The 20,063-nt window shown below is 37.1% G+C and overlaps 2 protein-coding genes across 2 annotated transcripts; one reads left to right on the top strand and one right to left on the bottom strand.

The window, feature by feature from the left end:
- Positions 1–964: 964 nt before the first annotated feature.
- On the bottom strand, positions 965–6,765 carry LOC125579833 (glutathione S-transferase T2-like). Its single transcript, XM_048743703.1, has 2 exons — positions 6,728–6,765; positions 965–1,901 (listed from the first exon to the last, which is right to left on the bottom strand). The coding sequence occupies exons 1-2, from the start codon at positions 6,763–6,765 to the stop codon at positions 965–967; spliced, it is 975 nt and encodes a 324-aa protein (XP_048599660.1).
- A 4,584-nt stretch (positions 6,766–11,349) lies between these two features.
- Positions 11,350–14,720, top strand: LOC106428302 (glycerophosphodiester phosphodiesterase GDPDL3). The gene is made up of 8 exons (XM_048744271.1): positions 11,350–11,682; positions 11,751–12,044; positions 12,127–12,744; positions 12,824–12,862; positions 12,935–13,219; positions 13,372–13,517; positions 13,612–14,095; positions 14,173–14,720. Exons 1-8 carry the CDS (start codon positions 11,571–11,573, stop codon positions 14,466–14,468), a joined length of 2,274 nt encoding a protein of 757 aa, XP_048600228.1. The 5' UTR covers positions 11,350–11,570; the 3' UTR covers positions 14,469–14,720.
- Positions 14,721–20,063: the final 5,343 nt, after the last annotated feature.

Raw genomic sequence — 20,063 nt, 5'->3', positions numbered from 1 at the left:
TTACACATTATACATGATCATTAACATCATTACAACAACATTAACGAAAACGAGACAGAGAAATCATTACAACAGCCTTGATCAGCTCAGCTTGATCAGTAATGTCATTAGAGCAATATAAAAAAAAAATACAGAGAGTTCATTCAAGCTTCTGCTCAGCAACATACAGAGAGTTCATTCAAACTAAGACAGTAACAAGTACAGATAGTAAGACAGTAAGACAGTAACCAACACTAACACTATCTTCTATAGCCTAACCAACTTCTGCTCAGCAACATTATAGAGATCCTTAACATGGCTAAGGTGTGTCTCATAGTCACTCAAAATGTTTAGATAATCTACCTTTTCAGCCAATTGAAGTGTGTGTATATCCCTGGCTCTCATCTCCTCCATAACCGCCTCATCCCACCATTTCCATACATGGCACTCGCCATCATCAACATTATCACATGTATAGTATCTTCTACCTGGATCGGTTCTACTGTAAGATGTAGCTAGATGAGGTTGCCCACCACAGTAGCATGTCTGCGGGAAGCCGAACTCGACCTCAGGTTGTGGAGGGTACTGAACCTCACGGTTATTGTAGCTTAGCTCAGCTTGATCCCGTCGAATAAGCTCTTCAGTTTCGCTGTAGCCACTGTCTACTGTGTCCCCTCCAAACTCGTCAGAATCAGAAGGCTGGCTATAGGAATAATCATGTCCCATGTTTAACTTAGCCTGAAAATTTTTAACAAAATAAATATTAGAAATTTAATTATAAAGATAGACATTCATTTATTGTAAAGGACATTATAGACATAGAGATAAACAGATTTATTTAAGTAATCAGGAAGCACATTCATAACATAACTGATTCATTTATAAAACAGACATACAAAGCAACCAGGAAGATAATACAAATCACTTAACACATAAATTAAAGACATAGTGGACCTAAAGTACAAACATAGTTAGGAGATAATTCTCAGAAATACTGGGCGAGAAGTTTGTTCTTCACAACTTCTTCAGCCTCACTGAGGGGTTCTTTTTTGGCAAGGAGAGTGTCTAGTATGGCCAGCTTTGACAGTTTCTCCTTCATCGCCAAATCCTCCTTTTTCATTTCCCAAATGCTCGTAAACTCAGCAAGAGACTTCACTTGACCATTATTCCTTTTAGCTTTTGCAGCCTTGATACCTTCAGGCCTTGTCTCATGATCACCAACATTGGTGGTTGAAGTTTGGGAACCTGTCTCACCAATTCTTCTCTTCGAATTGGCATTAGCTTTAGGGATATTAAGGTTAAGCCATTTTTGTTCATACCTCAACACACACCACGCATGCTCAAGTGTAAATTTGGATTTGTGGTCAGAGTAGAAGATGTCATGAGCCACCTTTAGAACATCATTGTCGTTCTGACCACTGGTAATTTGTCTCTCCGCAGCCGCAAATGCACCACAGAACTTGTTAGTGAGATCATTGATTTTGTGCCACCTCTGTTTACAATGGAGAAACTCTCTCTTTTCACCACCCTCTCTACCGTCAGTACTTGCTGCAACATATTCCCCAACTCGTTTCCAGAACGTCCCTGACTTTTGATCATTACCCACAACAGCATCCTTAGATGTGTTTAGCCACACACTGATTAGAACCTCGTCATCAGCTGGTGTCCACTTCCTTCTCTCCCTACGGTCCACTGGTGTGTCTTCAGGTAGAGTTGGGGCGTCAGCTTGTTGTGAACTGAAAGGAGGGATTTCAGAAGCTCCATAATGGAAACTCTCATACGAAAGGTTCTCATGGAGAACACTTTCGTGTTGACTGTTAAGGAGACCTAAATAACTAGAGGACTGGCTATATGGATGCCTTGAATCCACAGCAATGAGAAGAGAGGAGGGATTATAGAAGATTTGGGAACCGAAATGGTTACTGGTTTTACCGAACAAGAGAGAAAAAAGATGAGATTATAGGATAGCTTGAAGATGGTTGGAGTTTAATAGGTGAAACTGTAATAAGTTACTATCATAATTACCTAACCACAAACTACCATTGTCTAATCACAACTTATTGCATTTTACACAACTAAATAACTATCAAGTAACCTTTACAGGTGCATTCAATTTAAAGGAGATTTCGTACAAGTAGACTTCATGACTACACGTTTTCTATCAGAGTTCATGCGTACAAGTTCAATTCAATCAGAATTATCAATTCATTAAGTCAAGCTACTATTAACAACTTGTGGAGCTCAACTGAACATGAATTACAAACAGAGAATCAAACCAACCTCAGCAACTAACATACTCAGATCAAACAAAAGAACTCATATCAGTTTCAGCAAAGAAGTAATTATTTTGCAGACAATTAACAACAAATCCGCAGACAGAGCAAACACTTAACAACTTTAACAAATGTCAAGTCGAATTCAGTTTCATTATAACGCATCACTTGTTTATATGCACACAGAGCAAACACTTACAAACTTTACCACGAATTCAAACTGACAACAGTTTCATTACCACACAGAGCAAACACTTAACCACAAATTCAGTTTCATAACCACACAACTTTTACAATCTATTATACGGACACCACAAGAATACAATCACACACGGCACAAGATTCTTTCAAATGAGACAAATACGAAACACGATTTTGAAAACCCTAAATCTACAAATCTAAAATACGAAGGGAGGAACACATACCTACTTCGAATCGGCGATCAGTTTGGATGAGACGACAGTTCGGTGATCGAAATAAACGAAGACCCCGTCGAGAAAGAACGACAAATGAATCGCCGCCGAGAGAGAAGCCCCGTCAAGAGAGAACGGCCCGTCGAGAGAGAACGACCGTCGAGAGAGAACGCCCCGTCGAATCGCCGTCGAGAGAGAAGCCGCGAAGCCCCGTCGAGAGAGAACGCCCCGTCGACTGAGAAGCCCAATGAATCGCCGTCGAGAGAGAAGCCCCAAGAAGAATAAAGTGAATCTCGGACGCACATCAATTTTTCCCTACCAGTTTATCATCAACGGCGCGCAACATGCCACGTGGCTCGTAAGGATGCAAGCCAAAACTTCTTAATTAAGCGTCGTCCCGAATGTTTTCCGTTTTTTTCATTTAAATTTCGACCTCTTATTCGTAGGACTTGTGGCTAAGAAGTGCCGATAATCTTGCTAGTGCCGATAATCTTGCTCTTAGTTCCCATTACTCTAATAGGATGCTGTGTGCAGAGAGGTAATAGCCTAATAGGTATACAATGGTCACAAGTTTTCAAACAGCATTATTTAGTATAAAAACTTTCTTTACGGGGATCTTTATTACAAAAAGTACTAATTAAGATATCTAATTTTATAAGTGTAATTTAATGGGAACAAGTATCTAAATATTTTTATATCATCAAGATTTTTAACAAGTATATTGACGATCAAAATGTATATGTAAACATGTTGGCAAATCTCACTCTGTAATAGTATCTAGCTATTACTCCATCTGTTTCATTGTAAGTGTCGTTTTAGGTTTCGGCACACGGATTAAGGAAACAATTAATTTTATATATTTTTTATAAAAAATACTATTACCTATACACCTAACCATATTTCAACCAATAGAAAAATAATTTTTGCATAAAATTAATAAATTTTGCATTGAAAATCGAAAACGACACTTATTTTGTAACGAAAAAAATTCTCTAAAACGACATTTAATATGAAACGGAGGGAGTATTATAAATGATGACCAAAATATCTATAAAAGGATTAACATCATTCACATGGAAGCATTCACATGCCAACTTGTCTATGATGTTTTTTTTATTCGTTTGGTGTTTCTTTAACGTCTTTTTGTTTGGTGGTTATTTCCCAACTTGTGTTTGTTTCGAAGCAAACTTCCAAAGTATATAATTTTGAAACTGATTTGTTCGCTATTGTTATAAGAAAATATGAATTAAATGACCAGTGTGTGTCATTTGTTGTTTGTTTTTTTTATAATTTAATTATCTAAAAGTAGCAAAGTATTAATGTGTACTAGCTAATGAAGAGTAGTCATGAGTCAGTACAGTACAGGATATGTTGAGCACTTTTAACAGAAAGAGTAAATATCTTAGCTTCTTTAAAGTTTGACAATAAGAAAAGATACAAAGGTACAAAGGTAAGTGAAAGATAATTGTAATGGAAATTTAGATATGAGAGTCTCTGATGCATTGGGTTAAAACAATAAATGTAACATTGGGGTCTCATCATCAGTCATCATGGTCAAAGAAAAAGAGTTTGGGAGAGGTTGTTTGAGTCCTACTAGATCACAATGTGCATGTTTTATCTCACAGCATAAGCTGATAAGCACGTTCACTTTCATTGACAATTTTGATGAGGCTTAGGCTAAACGCAGCCAAATAGGTTTAATACGAGAACATGATCAGCCTTGAACTGAAGCGTGTCATTTTTCGCTCTGAAACTTCAAAAGTTATTGGAATGATCAACAGGTTGATATCTTGATCGGCATTCTAGTAACAAAGAGAGGCGTTCTTGGATTAACTTGGGTTACTCGAGGAGTAGTACGTAGTGTACGGATCTGAAGCTCCATGCTCAAACATATTCGCAAAGTGTGACAGTTCAAGGTCAAAACCAGTTGTATATTAGGATTTTTGTTTGGAAAAATAAAATTTCGTAAAATTAAACAACTATTCTAATTTATTGTGTAGTTTGTTACTGATATTCTTATCGTCATAACAAAATATCTGTTTATTTTTACAAAATAGTACAGTATTTTAAACCCGGACCGAACCGACGGTTGGACCAGGTTGAACCATGAACCGAAAATAATCCGGGTTGGGTTAATGCTAAAACCCAACTAAGATCGAACCAGTTAAAAACCCCTACCGAACCGTCAAAACCCGGGAACCGGCGACCCAATGAACCAGCAAACCCCAGTTCGTATATAAGTCAAAATTTTTTTAATGAAACAATTAATTTTTCTTATTTTTAAAGTAAAAATAAGAATTATCAAAGATTAATAAAATATCATGTCTCGTCTTTTTCGTTTGTCGTCTCTACAACTAATAAATTACAAGATTCACAAAATTTAATATTCAAGTCAAGATATTATTTTTGTCTACTTCTCATTTTGTTTAAATTTTTATTTCATGATGACTTGTTTTGAAGACTTTAAATAATTGAAACATTTACGTTTCTGAAATTTGTATTTCAAAATATAACTTTTACCTAATGCGTATATAATTTTTTAAAAGGTGATGAAGATTTAGAGTGATAAGATCTGGAATAAAGTTTAAATGTGCTTTTCATATTGATTTTAGATTTTAATTGTTATTTTTAAAAATTTCTACATATTATGGCTATTTAAACATTTTATTTGATATGATCTTTTTTTTTTTTTTAATGCATATTATTTATAAAATATCATTAAATTTAGTTTAATCTAAGTAAACCCGATCGAATCCGGTTCAGACTCGGTTGAATCACAATGACCTATGACCAAAAAAAATTCTGGTTCGTAGTTGGTCCGGTTTTAAAAACACCACAAAATACTAATAAATGTGTGTTCCGTTAAGAGTCCATGTAACGGGTCCAATCATTTGAAGGGAAAAACAAATTAATTCTCGTAATACTGTCTGTAGACAGCATGTTGGTCGTCGATTAAACAACCCCCCCCCCCCCCTCCCCCTTCCCCTAGACCATTATAGTAAGGCACAAGATTGAGGTCAACATCACATGAGAGCTTTATTTAATTTATGAGCCTGAAATAATTAAGTATTGCAGGTTGACGGTGTAAATAAATATCTATTTTAATCCGATAAAAGATAAATTCCAATGTATACACAACAACATCAACATCCTGGTTAGTAGCCCTGGGACGGATCCAGATATCCGGGAAATTTATGGTATCCGGATCCGGATCCGCCGGATTCGTGCCGGATTCGTGGATTTAATATCCGGATCCGGATTCGTGGTTTCCGGATATCCGGGTTTCCCCAGATATCCGTCTCAATATTTTATTATCCGCGGATATCCAGATTCGGATCCGGATCCAAAGTACTAATTTTTTTAATATAATACATAAATTAAATATTTATAAATATATTTATATATGTTTATAATATTATAAAAACTAAAATATAATATTATAAGATTAATTCATGTATAAATATTAATATTAATAAACTTAAAAATTTAATGTATTTTAAAAATACGGATCCGGATCCGGATATCCGGACCTAAAAATTAAGATATCCGGATCCGGATTCGGTTTGCACGGATCCAAGATTTTACTATCCGGATTCGGATCCGGACACCCCGGATATCCTATTTTCAGAGCGGATCCGGAGCGGATCTCGAATCGAATCCGGATCTCGGATAATAAGTCTCAGGTCTACTGGTTAGAAACTTTCCTTCGAAATTTATTTTATTTGCGACAACAAATAAAAGATGTGTTACATTTTCAAAAGTGGTGGTTTAATACAGCAAACATCAGCCCCACGTACATCGTACAGGTTTGCGCGTCTTTGCTGATTTCATGAGTAACTACCAATAGATATTCGCCACGTGTGTAAATACAGATAAGTCATGACGGCCACGTTAACGGGACCCGCATTAGCTGTTGATTACTCATTCACCACTTGGTTCATTTTGGCTCGCGCCGAGCCGCCGACCAAAGCTTCTTGATGTTTTGATGTAAACCAAATAAATAATTACAGCATTATAATAGTATATTATTATTTTCTTTCCTTACTTCGACCGAATTATTACCTTGACCAGACGATAATCTGCCTCTGAGCGGAATACATTTTTTATACTAATATTTATTTATTAAATGACTTTAACATTTTACAATATAACAATCTTTATCAATAATAAAATAATGAATACAAATATCAATTTATTAAATGTATCATCGTTATTAAAGAGTTAACGTGTTATAATTCGTTTTCATTATTTTTAATACTTTATATGCACAAGATAAATTAAGTTTTATGGCTGACACAAATCACCAAAATTAGATATGCAACATCGATTGTAAAATAATGAAAGAGAGTTAGGTTTGCTCTCGATTTGTTTACTATGACTCTCCATAAGTGATTTCATTTTCTACCTCTATAAAATAGTCCACTTTCGTTCTCGTTTCCGTTTCAATGATATAAGTTTTGTTTCTTTTTTAACTTCTTATGTGAATTTGGTGAATTACATAAATGTCAATTTAAAAAAATGAGCATCTATAAAAAATTAGTTTCATTCCAAATACATATCTAAAAAAATCAAATCTTTGAAAAAAAATCACCGGCAAACTCTATTAACAGGTTAGTGTTCAAATTTACTATATCAAACTATTTTACAATATAAGTGCAGACTCGAAATATAAATATATGTCTAGTATATATTCACCAGTTCGGTCTAAAAAATATCTAATCTTAGAACAACAAAATAAATTACTTATTTTATTAACCTACGGTTTAGTTACTTAAGAAGTATATCCATAAAAAATATATAATACTTTACCATTCTAGTATATGTAAACTATGTATAAACTAAAAACTGTTTGATTTATTAAATGAAAATCAGAAAACTTATTATAAATAGTTCAAATATATCATTCTTACAATTATAATAGCTAGATATGATATTAGGGAGAAACAAACATTAGACGAATGATCAAATATCTCATTTTTCGAACAAACTCAAAAGGAGATGATTGGAATCTTGTCATGATATTTCATTAAAAGCTTTTAGGAATAAAAATCAAGACTACATTATTTAATCTGAATGAAATAATATATATAGTTTTTCCAATATTAAAAATCACTTCGATTTTAAAAAGTGTATTTCTGGGATTGTTAAAATCAAATAACATATTAGAAACCACATATTTAAAAAATAATATGTATACATAAAAGTATATACATTAGAGTAAACACATAAATCAAAACCAATACTTTTTGTTATTTACAATCATATTTTTGGTAAATAAATCAAAAAATCATTTTATTTACTTTATATGATATATAATTAAAATTTAGTGATATTGACATATATATATATATATAGATATTTTAATATAAATCATACTATTATTGATATTTTCTACTCATATGATTTTATTAACATTTGTATATTTGTTGTAACAAAAATTTAAACCGTTAATCACAATTTTTTTAATATATTTGGGTTTGATTATTTATTCTGATGATCGATTCAACCTCTGATCAAAAAGATGTACCTTGGTTATATTTCATCTCGTCAATTTAATGGCCTATTAGAAGTGCAAGGCGCTTTGGTGAGATCCTCACGGACATAAAAAGATTTTCATGTAAATAGAGGCCAGAAGCTCTATGGAAAAATTGTGTGAGATTTTTCAATACAAATTTCAAAATTAAAATATTAAAATTTCAATAATTTTTCAATGAAAATTTTGAAATTAACATATTTTTATATTTTATGTAGTATATAATTTAATTTAAACGATATTAATATATATATATATATAAGACTTCATTTTCATTTGATTTATGATCATTTGTATCTTACTTGAACAAAAAAAAATTAAACCATTAATCAAAAAAATTTCAATGTGAGACTTTTATCATTTTAGTAATTTATAATTGTTTAAAAAAATTCAAAATAGAACATATAAAAATATCTAATTGTTTTAATATAAGCTTAAAGTGATTGTTTAATTTTTTCTAAGAATATAAAATTAAACAAAAAAGTGAGAGAGTACAAAAATTGTTATCAAATATGTATTATTCATAATCATTAATTGTCATATATATGTTAATCATATTAGGTAATTCCGTAGTTTTTATTTAAAGAAACAATTAATAATTTTTTTGTACACTGCTAATCAATTTGATAGTTAGTTTAATAAAAAATATAATATATATTTATATACACCAATTTATTTGCCTAAAAATTCTAAGAATCATCTTATTGATGACATGTGCCTACGAAAACATGTTGTAATGCTCGATAATTAATATATAAAGGATATGTTATTTTACTGCTAGAAAAGTAGAATACTCTTTTTTTTTACCGATAGTTTGACATAAGTATGTGAATTACAAGTAAAAAACGATCTAGCCAACTGAGATTTGTTTCAAACTTCAATTTTTGAATAAAATATAAAACAAGATTTTTTTTGATAAACTGAAAACTCTGAAAAATATTTACTTTAATTTTATCACTCAAAGGAATAGTTTGACTATAATTATGATTTATTTTAATGTAAATAATGATATGTGAATCATGATTTGTGAGATACTAGTAATATGGTAATATAAATACAATGCAAGCATAGAAAATTTATAGTATATCTCAAAAGAAAATTAGCAGATTAGTTTCCTTATGGAAATTATATAATGTATACAGACTCAATATAATTAAACTGATAAATACTTTCTTTTGAAAAAAAACTGACAAATATTTAAGTTGTAAATAGCTGGAGTTGAACTTTTAGAACACCTACAACCAATATATATTTCACTAGTTCAATTTTCTTACCTTTTGAAACTTGGGATGTAAAATTTATCTTATAAACCACGTCGTGGTGGCCTAGTGGTTTCCAATAAAGGAGGAGTTGTCCTGTTGGTCCAAGCCAGGGATCGATTCCCTTCTAGTACGAAATTATTAGCTCCACATGTGGCCACGCGGATATGAACCCATGTTTACGGTACATTTGAATATCTGGGAGATGATCTATCCGTGGGTTAAGTATGTGTCTTTGATAGACCCGGGTTTAACCATTGTTTAGTCAAAAAAAAATTTATCTTATACTGTTTAGATAATCTGTTTTTGAAAATTTCCAACGTTTAACTGCCAACCTGTGTGTACAAAATCACATGAATGACAATGCATGAAAGGTACAATTCTTCGTATCAGTGAATAGGTGGCCATACTAATGACCTTTACAGCTTACAAGTACTCAAGAGTAATAAATGTGTACAACAAAGAAAAGTCCATAATAATAATAAAAGAAAGAATAAAATAAAATGATTAGTGATGATACACATGCTAGTTTATAGGTTGGTACAGCAAAACCAAAATGTCCCAGACTTATACAAACATTTATTATAATACTCAATAAACATTGTTTGTATACTACAGTCAAGTTCTCGTCTGTTCCCATTTTCCTAGTGTCCGTGGGAATATGACGTGGTTTTGCTGTAATTTATGAATGCGTGTTACAAACAAAAATTAATTGTATAAAAAAAAATCATGTTTTACAACACCATGAATGATCTTTGTAAAAGTTATTAGTATAAGTTAAATGCAGATTCAAGAAATAAGCACATACTAACATAAAAGCTTTGCGTAGTTCTATTACTAAAGGTCCATTCAACCACCTTTTACATTGGATACAAATTAGCAAACAACATGGATGCTACTAAACTTTACTACTATTTTAGCATTCTCTCCGTATTTTGAGTAAATAATACAGTACTTACTTATTAAAATGTAATTTAATATTGGCAGTGCCGATCTAATGTTTTATATTGGCCCAAGTCAAATTAAAAAATATGCCCTTATTAATATTTATCAAAATCATAAAACAATATAAAAACTTCATAAAAACCAAATTCCATAAACTATTTATAAGAAACTGGTTATTTAGGACACTTATTAATGAAATACATATTTTCTTGCATTTTTTCCTGTAAGACCATTCATTAAATTCATATCGCCAAGTCTTTCAACCATAGCCATCTCAGTTAATAACATAGCCAGCTTATATAACCTCTTTTGTAATATGATAGACTGCGAATAATTCTTTATCAGATTCAATTTCGAAAAAGTTTTTTCACTTGTGGTGATCGATACCAGAATGGTAACTAAATTATATAATCAAAAGACAAAGGCAAATGAAAATTTTAGATAAAGGAAAAAGTATTGCAGGAAGTAAAAAAGAAAATAGAAAAATTGTTTTGTGGTTAACTTAATTTTAACTATTATTTAAAATAGAAATTTACTAATAATTATTAATAATATATTTAACTTTAATAAATTTAGAAATTATTGGAAAGTCCAATAATCATTATTTTAACTAATATTACCCAATAAATAATACTATTTATCTAAAAAAAATCTGCATGTTTATAAATACTAACAAAACTTTTTACAAAAATATGACTTTTTAATTCGGATGTCGTAATTGGTGGCGTGGATGGCTTGTAATTGGTGGCGTGGATGGCTTCGTGAATATTGGTAAAGGTCTGTTGAAACTTGAAAGAGTCCGAGAAACAAAGACCTCAGCAACATCAGCTTAAGCCGACCAACCAAAATCTCGGCTCCTTGACTGTCCCAAAAAAAAACAAATACGTGATTACGCGTAATTGAGGTAGGCTACAACTATTTTATTAGAAAAATAATTTCAATGATGGATACACTTTTGTGAACTTGTAAGAATAAATCAAATCATCAGACTTTTTCGTTGATTTAATTTAATAAAACGATCATATAAACGAGAATCCCACACAACGAAACAGCTAGAAGAACTAAACAAGACTCTCTCTCTCTCTCTCTCTGTAGAAAGAAGCCGGTGAAGCCGCCGGCGAGAAGAGAATAAAGGTTAGTACGAATCTCCGGACGAGGCAACCTGACAATGCGAGGGTTACGAGCTTCTTCGCTGTTACTCTGCGGCCTTGTTCTGATTCAGCTGCTTGCTGTTCAAATCGATGCTCAAAGACCTAAAACTCAATGGAAGACGCTCTCTGGTGAGTGCTCTCTCTTACTTGGAACGATTGTTTCATAAAAATCACACCTTTTTTTTTTGCTTTGGTAGGCTTTTCACCTCGCGTGATTGCTCGTGGAGGGTTCTCTGGACTGTTCCCAGATTCGAGCCTAGATGCTTACAACTTCGCAATGCAGACAAGTGTAGCAGATGCTGTTCTATGGTGTGATCTTCAGCTCACCAAAGACGGGGCTGGGATTTGCTTCCCTGATCTAACCATGAGCAATGCTTCAAACGTTGAATCTGTTTACCCAAAGGGTCAATCCACTTACCCGGTTAATGGAGTCCCTACTCCCGGTTGGTTCACCATCGATTTCTCCTTGAGAGCTCTCACTAATCTTTCTCGTAAGTCTTCTTCCTCCTCCACAAAAACTAGTGACTTGTTTCTTGCAACTTTCTCACAAATGTCTTCTTCTTGTTTTGTTAGTGATCCGAGGTATATTATCTCGTTCAGACAAGTTCGATGGTAATGGATACACGATCTCAACCGTTCAAACTGTAAACAAGGAGATGAAACCGCAAGGCTTTTGGCTTAACGTTCAGCACGACGCCTTCTACGCCCAGCATAATCTGAGCATGAGCAATTTTCTGGTATCAGTTACCAAAACTGTTATCGTTGACTTCATCTCTTCCCCTGAAGTCAACTTCTTCAGGAAGATCGCTGGACGTTTCGGGCGTGAAGGACCGAGCTTTGTCTTCAGGTTTCTCGAGAAAGAACAGTTCGAGCCGACGACAAACAGAACATACGGTTCTATCTTGAGTAACTTGACTTTTGTCAAGACCTTTGCTTCAGGGATTCTTGTTCCCAAGTCTTACGTGTTGCCACTCGATGACAAGCAGTACTTGCTTCCCTCCACTTCCTTGGTTCAAGATGCTCACAAAGCAGGGTTGGAAGTGTTTGCGTCAGGCTTTGCAAATGATGTTGATATTGCACACGACTATAGTTTCGATCCAGTGTCTGAGTATCTGTCTTTTATGGATAATGGCAACTTCTCTGTCGATGGTGTGCTCTCTGATTTTCCCATTACTGCATCTGCATCAGTTGGTAAGCTAAAGACTCTTCCTTTGACTATATTGATGAAAATACTCAAAACCAAAACATCCTTTTTCATATTTTTCCTCAGAATGCTTCTCCCACGTGGCCAGAAACGCAACAAAACAAGGTATGAGAGTAACAACTTGTCTTTGTTTCTTGTTATGACTTTCAGTAGTTGACTAAATGGTTCATGTTTCAGTGGATTTTCTTGTGATATCCAAAAACGGTGCGAGTGGAGACTATCCAGGATGCACAAACTTGGCATATGAGAAGGCAATCAATGATGGTGCTGATGTTATCGACTGCTCGGTCCAAATGTCCAGCGACGGTAAACCTTTTTGCTCAAGTTCGATCGATCTCGGGAACACCACAATGGTCGCCCAATCTCCTTTGAGAAACCGTTCAACAAGTGTTCCTGAGATTAGCTCAGTTAATGGAATCTACACCTTTACTCTCACATGGCCTGAGATCCAGACCTTGACTCGTATGTCTCTCTACTAATTTTCAGTTATATGCTGTTCTTGTTTTGTACAATCTTCTTCTTACTATTTATAGTAACTAGTTTGGGATTTTTTTTGTCTCTGCTCCGAGCTACTCTAGAAGTTACAATAACTATTCTCCAAACGTCTTGTGCAGCTGCTATTTCAAACCCCTACAGCAGACGATTCAATATGTTTAGGAATCCAAACGAGAGAAATTCTGGGAAGCTTCTTTCGCTTTCTGAGTTCCTAAACTTGGCAAAGAACTCCACCACTCTCTCCGGTGTTTTGATCAGTGTTGAGGTGAGTTTTCTCGTGTTTCTCTTTATGTCTTTACATTTCACCGATAGGACCATGACAATCTTCTCATGGCCATGTCTTTTTTGGCCTCCCTCAGAATGCAGCATACCTGAGAGAGAAGCAAGGGCTCGACGTGGTCAAAGCGGTTCTTGATGCACTCACAGAGACTGGATACAGCAATAGAACAACCACAAAAGTCATGATTCAGTCAACAAACAGCTCGGTTCTAGTTGACTTCAAGAAGCAGAGCCAGTACGAGACTGTGTACAAAGTTGAAGAAACCATCCGTGATATTCTCGACTCTGCTATTGAAGACATAAAAAAGTTCGCTAGCGCTGTTGTCATCGGCAAATCATCAGTCTTTCCGGTCGTTGATGGGCTCGTCACTGGGCAAACCAATGTTGTGGAGAGGCTGCAGAAGTCTCAGCTCCCAGTATACGTGGAGCTGTTTCAGAACGAGTTTGTATCGCAACCATTTGACTTCTTCTCTGACGCAACTGTTGAGATTAACTCGTATGTTACTGGACCTGGTATAAATGGAACCATCACCGAGTTCCCATTCACAGCTGCAAGATACAGAAGTAAGTGTCCCTACCAAAGGTCTCGCAACAAAAAATTGTTGAACATCAATGCCCAACTTTGTTTATATCTTCTGCAGGGAATCGATGTTTGGCCAGCAAAGAAACTCTATCTTACATGGCCCCTGTGCAACCCGGTGGCCTCTTAGAAGTTGTGAGTCCGGGGTCCATACCTCCAGCTGAAGCTCCAAACCCGGTTTTCACAGATGCTGATGTCACTGAGCCACCACTACCTCCGGTTACAGCAAAAGCCCCAACCCCAACCCCTGGAACCCCGTCAACCACTGCACCAGCACCTAGTGGACAAACCCAACTCACTCTATCTCTTCTCCTTTCTGTTTTTGCAATGGTTCTTGCCTCTCTTCTACTTATGTGATCACATCTCCTTGCTGTTGATAATGTCTTTCCCTGCGTGACTCAAGTCAAATCTTAACTGCCGGAACCGTAAATTCTTTTCCTGTTTATATTCTAGTTCTGTCAAAAAGAACAGGAAATTCTTGGAGTGTAATTTTCCCTCAAATTCATTTGAGATATTCATTTGTTGTTATAACATACACTCTTGCACTGTGTCTTGTAATATTTATGAGATTGTATCCATTCTTAAAGACGTAATCAACTTCTTATTCCATTGAACAAACATAAGTTTTTTTGGCTAATAATCATACATTCTACTTTTCAGTTACCTAAAGGTTCTTGAAGAAACTTTTTTGCTTCTAACTCCTTTAACAACTCTTTCGCAAGTTGGTATTTCCCTTGATGCTCTAATCCATTGCAGACCTGATGAACAGTTCTTGAATCAAAAGGAACTGATCTTCTCACCATTTCTCTCAACACTTGAACAGCTCCATCAAAATCCTCATTCTTACAGAAGGCAGAGATCAAAACATTGAATGTTTCTTCGTTCGGATGGCAACCGCTCCTAATCATGCTTCTGTACAGTTCAAAACCCACAGTCTGCACTTCTCCTCACGCACTGTCCCATTATTAACGCAGAGAAGGTCGACGAGTTTGGCACCAAATTCTCTTTGTCCAGCTCCTTAACAAAATGTGCAGCTTTCTTCGTCTTAGCTTGCTTGCACAGTCCCAAGATCAACGCATTGTACGTCAAAATATCGCGCTTAATACCTTTGAAGACCATATCTTCATAAAACCGGTAAGACATCTCGTGATCACCCTGTTGACTGTACCCATTAATCAAAGTGTTATATTAAGAGCTGAAGGTGGTCACACACATCTTGCAGGAAAGAGCTCATGACAATGTGATAAAGACACGAACAACCATTGAGGAGTTCTGTGGTTTGCTTGGTTCAGAAGAGTACATGGTGGTCAGTAGAGATTTTGATGGGGAAGCATAGTTTTGAGCTGAGAAAAGAACAGATTCTCAGATTATCGCATCACTGATTTTGGTAAATGGAAGGAAGAGTCTAAAGCATTATCAAATGGAGATCTAGAAGGTGGCTTGAGTGGTTTCATGAGCTTCATGTAAATGGTGAATCTTATATCTTACAGAGAAGGTACAAAGTAGCTTATATACATGATGAAAGACTAGGGTTTATACAAAGTAGTTAATGTACAGAATATTGACTATCCTTAAGCTATGAAGATTCTCATATTAATCATTTATATGATTGATCCTTAATACGCCCCCTCAAAATGGAAGGGGGAGGGTGACACCACTCCAATCTTGTTTGCCATAGTTGTGAACGCAGGTCGAGAGAGTGGCTTTGTCAAGACGTCCGCAAGCTGATCTTTGGTGGAGACATGAATAACCCGAAGAGCTCCAGATTGCACCTATTTCCTTATGAAATGATAGTCCAATGCCAAATGCTTCATTCTTGAGTGAAAAACAGGATTAGCACATAAATATGTGGCGCCCACATTGTCACAATAGATGGTAGGAGGTTTGTCAAATGGTATCCCCAGCTCGTGTAGCAGAGACGCAATCCAGATGAGTTCCGAGGACGCATTGGCAACAGAGCGATACTCTGCCTCTGTAGATGATCGAAAAATGGTGTTTTGTTTCTTTGAGGACCATGAGACTGGTGATGACCAAGATAGACAAGATAACCATTTGTGGAAATGTAATCATCAGCATCTCCCGCCCAATCAGCATCCGAAAACGCGTGGAGAGCTTTAGAGTTACCTTGTCGAAGCATGATCCCTTGATCTGATGTTCCCGCCAAATAGTGTAGCGTGCGTTTCACGGCATTCCAGTGTTCAGAGGTATGAGCGTGCATATATCGTGAGAGCCTGTTGACGGCAAAGGAGAGATCAGGGCGAGTAAAAGCAAGGTATTGGAGACTCCCTATTGTACTTCGATACTCTGTGGGATCCTGAAGTCGTGTTCCCGAGTGTAGAGTGAGTTTAGGTGACGTCGCCATCGGTGTAGACACAGGCTTAGCACCAACCATGTTTGTCTTTTGTAGTAAGTCAAGTATGTAACGACGCTGGGAGAGATGAAGGCCAGTCGGGCTCCTGGTTGCTTCAATGCCAAGAAAGTAGTGTAGTTCTTCATGGTCCTTAACAGAGAATCGTGAAGCAAATGCGTGTAGTGTTTGTTGAATGAGATGAGGATCATTTCATGTTACTAGAATGTCATCAACATAAACGAGGACACAGACCGTAGACTTTCCAAGCTTGAGGATAAACAGAGATGTATCGGAAACATAGTTGGTGAAGCCGGAGGAGATGAGGAATGTTTGGAGTTCTACATACCACGCACGGGGAGCCTGCATCAGACCGTAGACTGCTTTGCGAAGACGGCATACATAGTTTGGTCTGTCTGGATCAATGAAGCCCGAAGTCTGAGACATGTAGACTTCATTAGTTAGCGTTCCTTGCAAGAAAGCGTTGTTCACATCTAACTGACGGACCGACCAGTTGCAGTTAACAGCGAGTCCAAGGACAATGCGTATCATTGCGGACTTGATCACATGGCTGAATGTTTTCTCATAATCAAGACCGGGGCATTGATTGTACCCTTTGGAAACTAGACGACCTTTTGGGCGACGAACGGTGCCGTCGGGATTATAGTTAGTTGTGAAGATCCAACGACAACTGACGATAGTTACATGAGGTGGAGGACGTGGAACCAAATCCCAAGTGTGGTTTTTGATCTGAGCATTAAACTTGTCTGTCGCTGCGAGTCTCCATTTCTCATCTTTAAGTGCTTGGTTTAAGGTTGTGGGTTCTTTGTGAGAGGTAAGGTGAGAGGCATATGCATATTTTGTGTTTGGTTTGATAATGCCACGCTTGGCACGAGTAGACATCGGGTGAGTATTTGGTGGTGGTTGTGGTGGTGGGGTTTGTGTTTGAGAAGAAACGGAGTTTGTGGGAGAGGGATGAACGTTTGTGGGTTGAGAAGGTGAATTAATGTGGGCCTCAAGGATAGGAGTTGGGTTGGTAGTGTTTGGTATTACTGTATTTGGGTTTGTCTGGGCCGTGGGTTGCGGCCCATTTTCATTTGGAACAGTGGGTTCAGAGAAGGAAGAAACAGAAGCAGATTCAGAGTTTAGAGGAGACACCTGAGTTAACGGAGAGGTTGCCGGCGAAACGGGAACTGACGATGGTGATTGGAGATGACGGTGAGGATCCGACGACGGGAGGTGAGTCGGCAGCACAGTGACGACCGGTGAAGGAGTGACGTTGTCTGTAGCAGCGAAGGTGTCTCCAGTCGAATCAGTCGATAATGGAGAAGAGGCAAACGGAAACGTGTTCTCATCAAACGTCACATGGTGTAAGACATAGAGGCGATCATTAAGATTGTCATAGCAAAGGTATGCAATTTGTGTGGTTGAATACCCAAAAAAGACGCATCTTGCTGATTTGTTCTGAAGTTTATGTCTCGTGTAAGGTTTCAGCCATGGATAACAAGAGCATCCAAAAAAGTTTCTGGTAGTTAGGGACGGTTCCAAAGAGCTTTGAGAATGGTGATTCCATGGCTAGTAGTGGTGTCGGCATTCGGTTGATGAGATAGACAGAGACCGCGAAAGCAAATGGTCAGAATGTGGTTGGAACTGAAGCTTTAGACATCAAAGTCATTCATGTTTCAACGATATGCATGTGTTTGCGCTCAGAGATCCCATTGTGCTCAGGGGTGTGAGGGGGAGATGTAAAGTGTGAAATGCCTCTCGGCTGAAAGTATTGTTTCAATGCCACAAATTCACCACCATTGTCCGAGTAAGAGGTACACACTCCCGTCTGGAAGTGATTCTCAACTAGATTGATGAAGGCTATGAGTGTTTCTTTAACTTGTGATTTTTGTCTTAGAGGAAACAGCCATGAATATCTAGTGAAATGATCAATAACAACTAGATAGTATTTGGAATTATCTGATGATAAAATAGGAGAGCTCCAAACATCAGAATAGAGATAGTGAAAATGTCGTGTAGAGACAATTGTAGATTGATAAAAATGGAGCTTATGGCTTTTATTAATGTAGCAATCATTGCAGGAAACAAGTTTATGAGAGGGTAAAGAAACATGAAGAGAAAAGTTTGAAATCACTGAATTTAAGATAGAAGAAGATGGGTGACCCAGACGAGAGTGCCAAGATGTAATTGTTGCTGTCGAGCTCGGAGTTGTAGCTGCCGTATTTACTTGAGGCACACGTATAAGCCACTCATAGAGTTCATTCTTGGCTGTGCCAGAGAGCAACTGGACCCCCATTGTCAGATCCTTTACCTGAAAAGCCGATGGGAAAAATTCCAGAGATACGCCATTAGTGTTACATAGTCTATAAACCGAGATGAGATTCTTGTGTATGTTTGGAACATATAAGACTTTATGTAAATCTAATGGACGAGAGAGGATAGAGAGAGTTGTGGAACCAGTTTGTTGGATTGGGACAATAGAGCCATCTGCAACCATGACTCCATTTGCTCCATTGTATGGTTGATGGAGTGACATATTGGCGAGGTCGGAGGTGATGCGGTGCGTGGCGCCACTGTCCATCAGCCAATTCGCAGTGTTGTATGGAGAAGCAGCCGTGTAGTTGGCACGCGGGTTCCAGGGCATGAAGGGACTTTGCTGCTGTTGTGCTGTTGAGGCTTGAAAGCTCTGCAGCTGTGCACAACGCTTGGCACTGTGGCCCTGAACTCCACAGATCTGACAGCGCCTAAGGTACGGTTGTGGACTCCTTGAATCTTAACGCTGATTCTGTTGTTGAGTATTGTGCCATGGTTGTTGATAGGACTGGTTTGTCCTTTGACCATTGTTTGGCTTGTACTGATTCTTGTAGTTATTGTTGTTGTTGTTGCCTCTGTTTTGAGCGAGGTTGACCGTCACAGGCGCCGGAGTTGTTACGGAATCAGCAGTGAGGAGGAGCTTTGCTTCGTAGTTGAGAAGTCTCTCATGAAGTTCGGTAATGGAGGGAGGAGCATCGCGGCTTTCAACTTGATCAATGACTTGCTTGTAGTCATCAGACAGACCTTCAAGTATGAGATCAATCTGATCTTCATGATCAACAGGTTTGCCAAGGATAGCTAGCTGGTCGAGACAAGTGGTGATGCCTTGTAGATAGACATCAATCATTTTGTTCTCTTTTCTCTAATTTTTGAGTAGTGTCTTGAGCTGTTTGATGTGGCCACGGCTAGGTTTAGCATACGTCGAGGCGAGAGTAGTCCAAGCCTCCAAAGCGGTTGTGGCAGGAGACAAAAGAGGCTGGAGCGGGGGAGAGATCGCACCAATTAAGACGTTGTAGATCAACTTATCCTGACGTTTCCAGAGGGTGTGCGCCGGATTGACAGAGACCTGATCATCAATGGTCACTAGGCCTGGGCATTTCGGGTATCGGTTCGGTTCGGTTCGGGTATTTCGGGTTTCGGGTAGTTCGGATAGGGGCTAGAGGATCCATTTAGTACTTGACCTATTTTCGGTTCGGTTCGGTTCGGATAGTTTCGGGTTCGGTTCGGTTCGGATAGTAAATGTAAGAACCGGAAAATATCCGGAAAAAGTTCGGTTCTCATTTGGA

Source organism: Brassica napus, chromosome C1 (genome assembly GCF_020379485.1).
Source record: "Brassica napus cultivar Da-Ae chromosome C1, Da-Ae, whole genome shotgun sequence".
In the NCBI taxonomy this organism is placed as follows: domain Eukaryota; kingdom Viridiplantae; phylum Streptophyta; class Magnoliopsida; order Brassicales; family Brassicaceae; genus Brassica; species Brassica napus.
The sequence above is the reverse complement of the archived record's forward strand: the minus strand, read 5'-3'. Positions and strand labels throughout refer to the sequence as shown.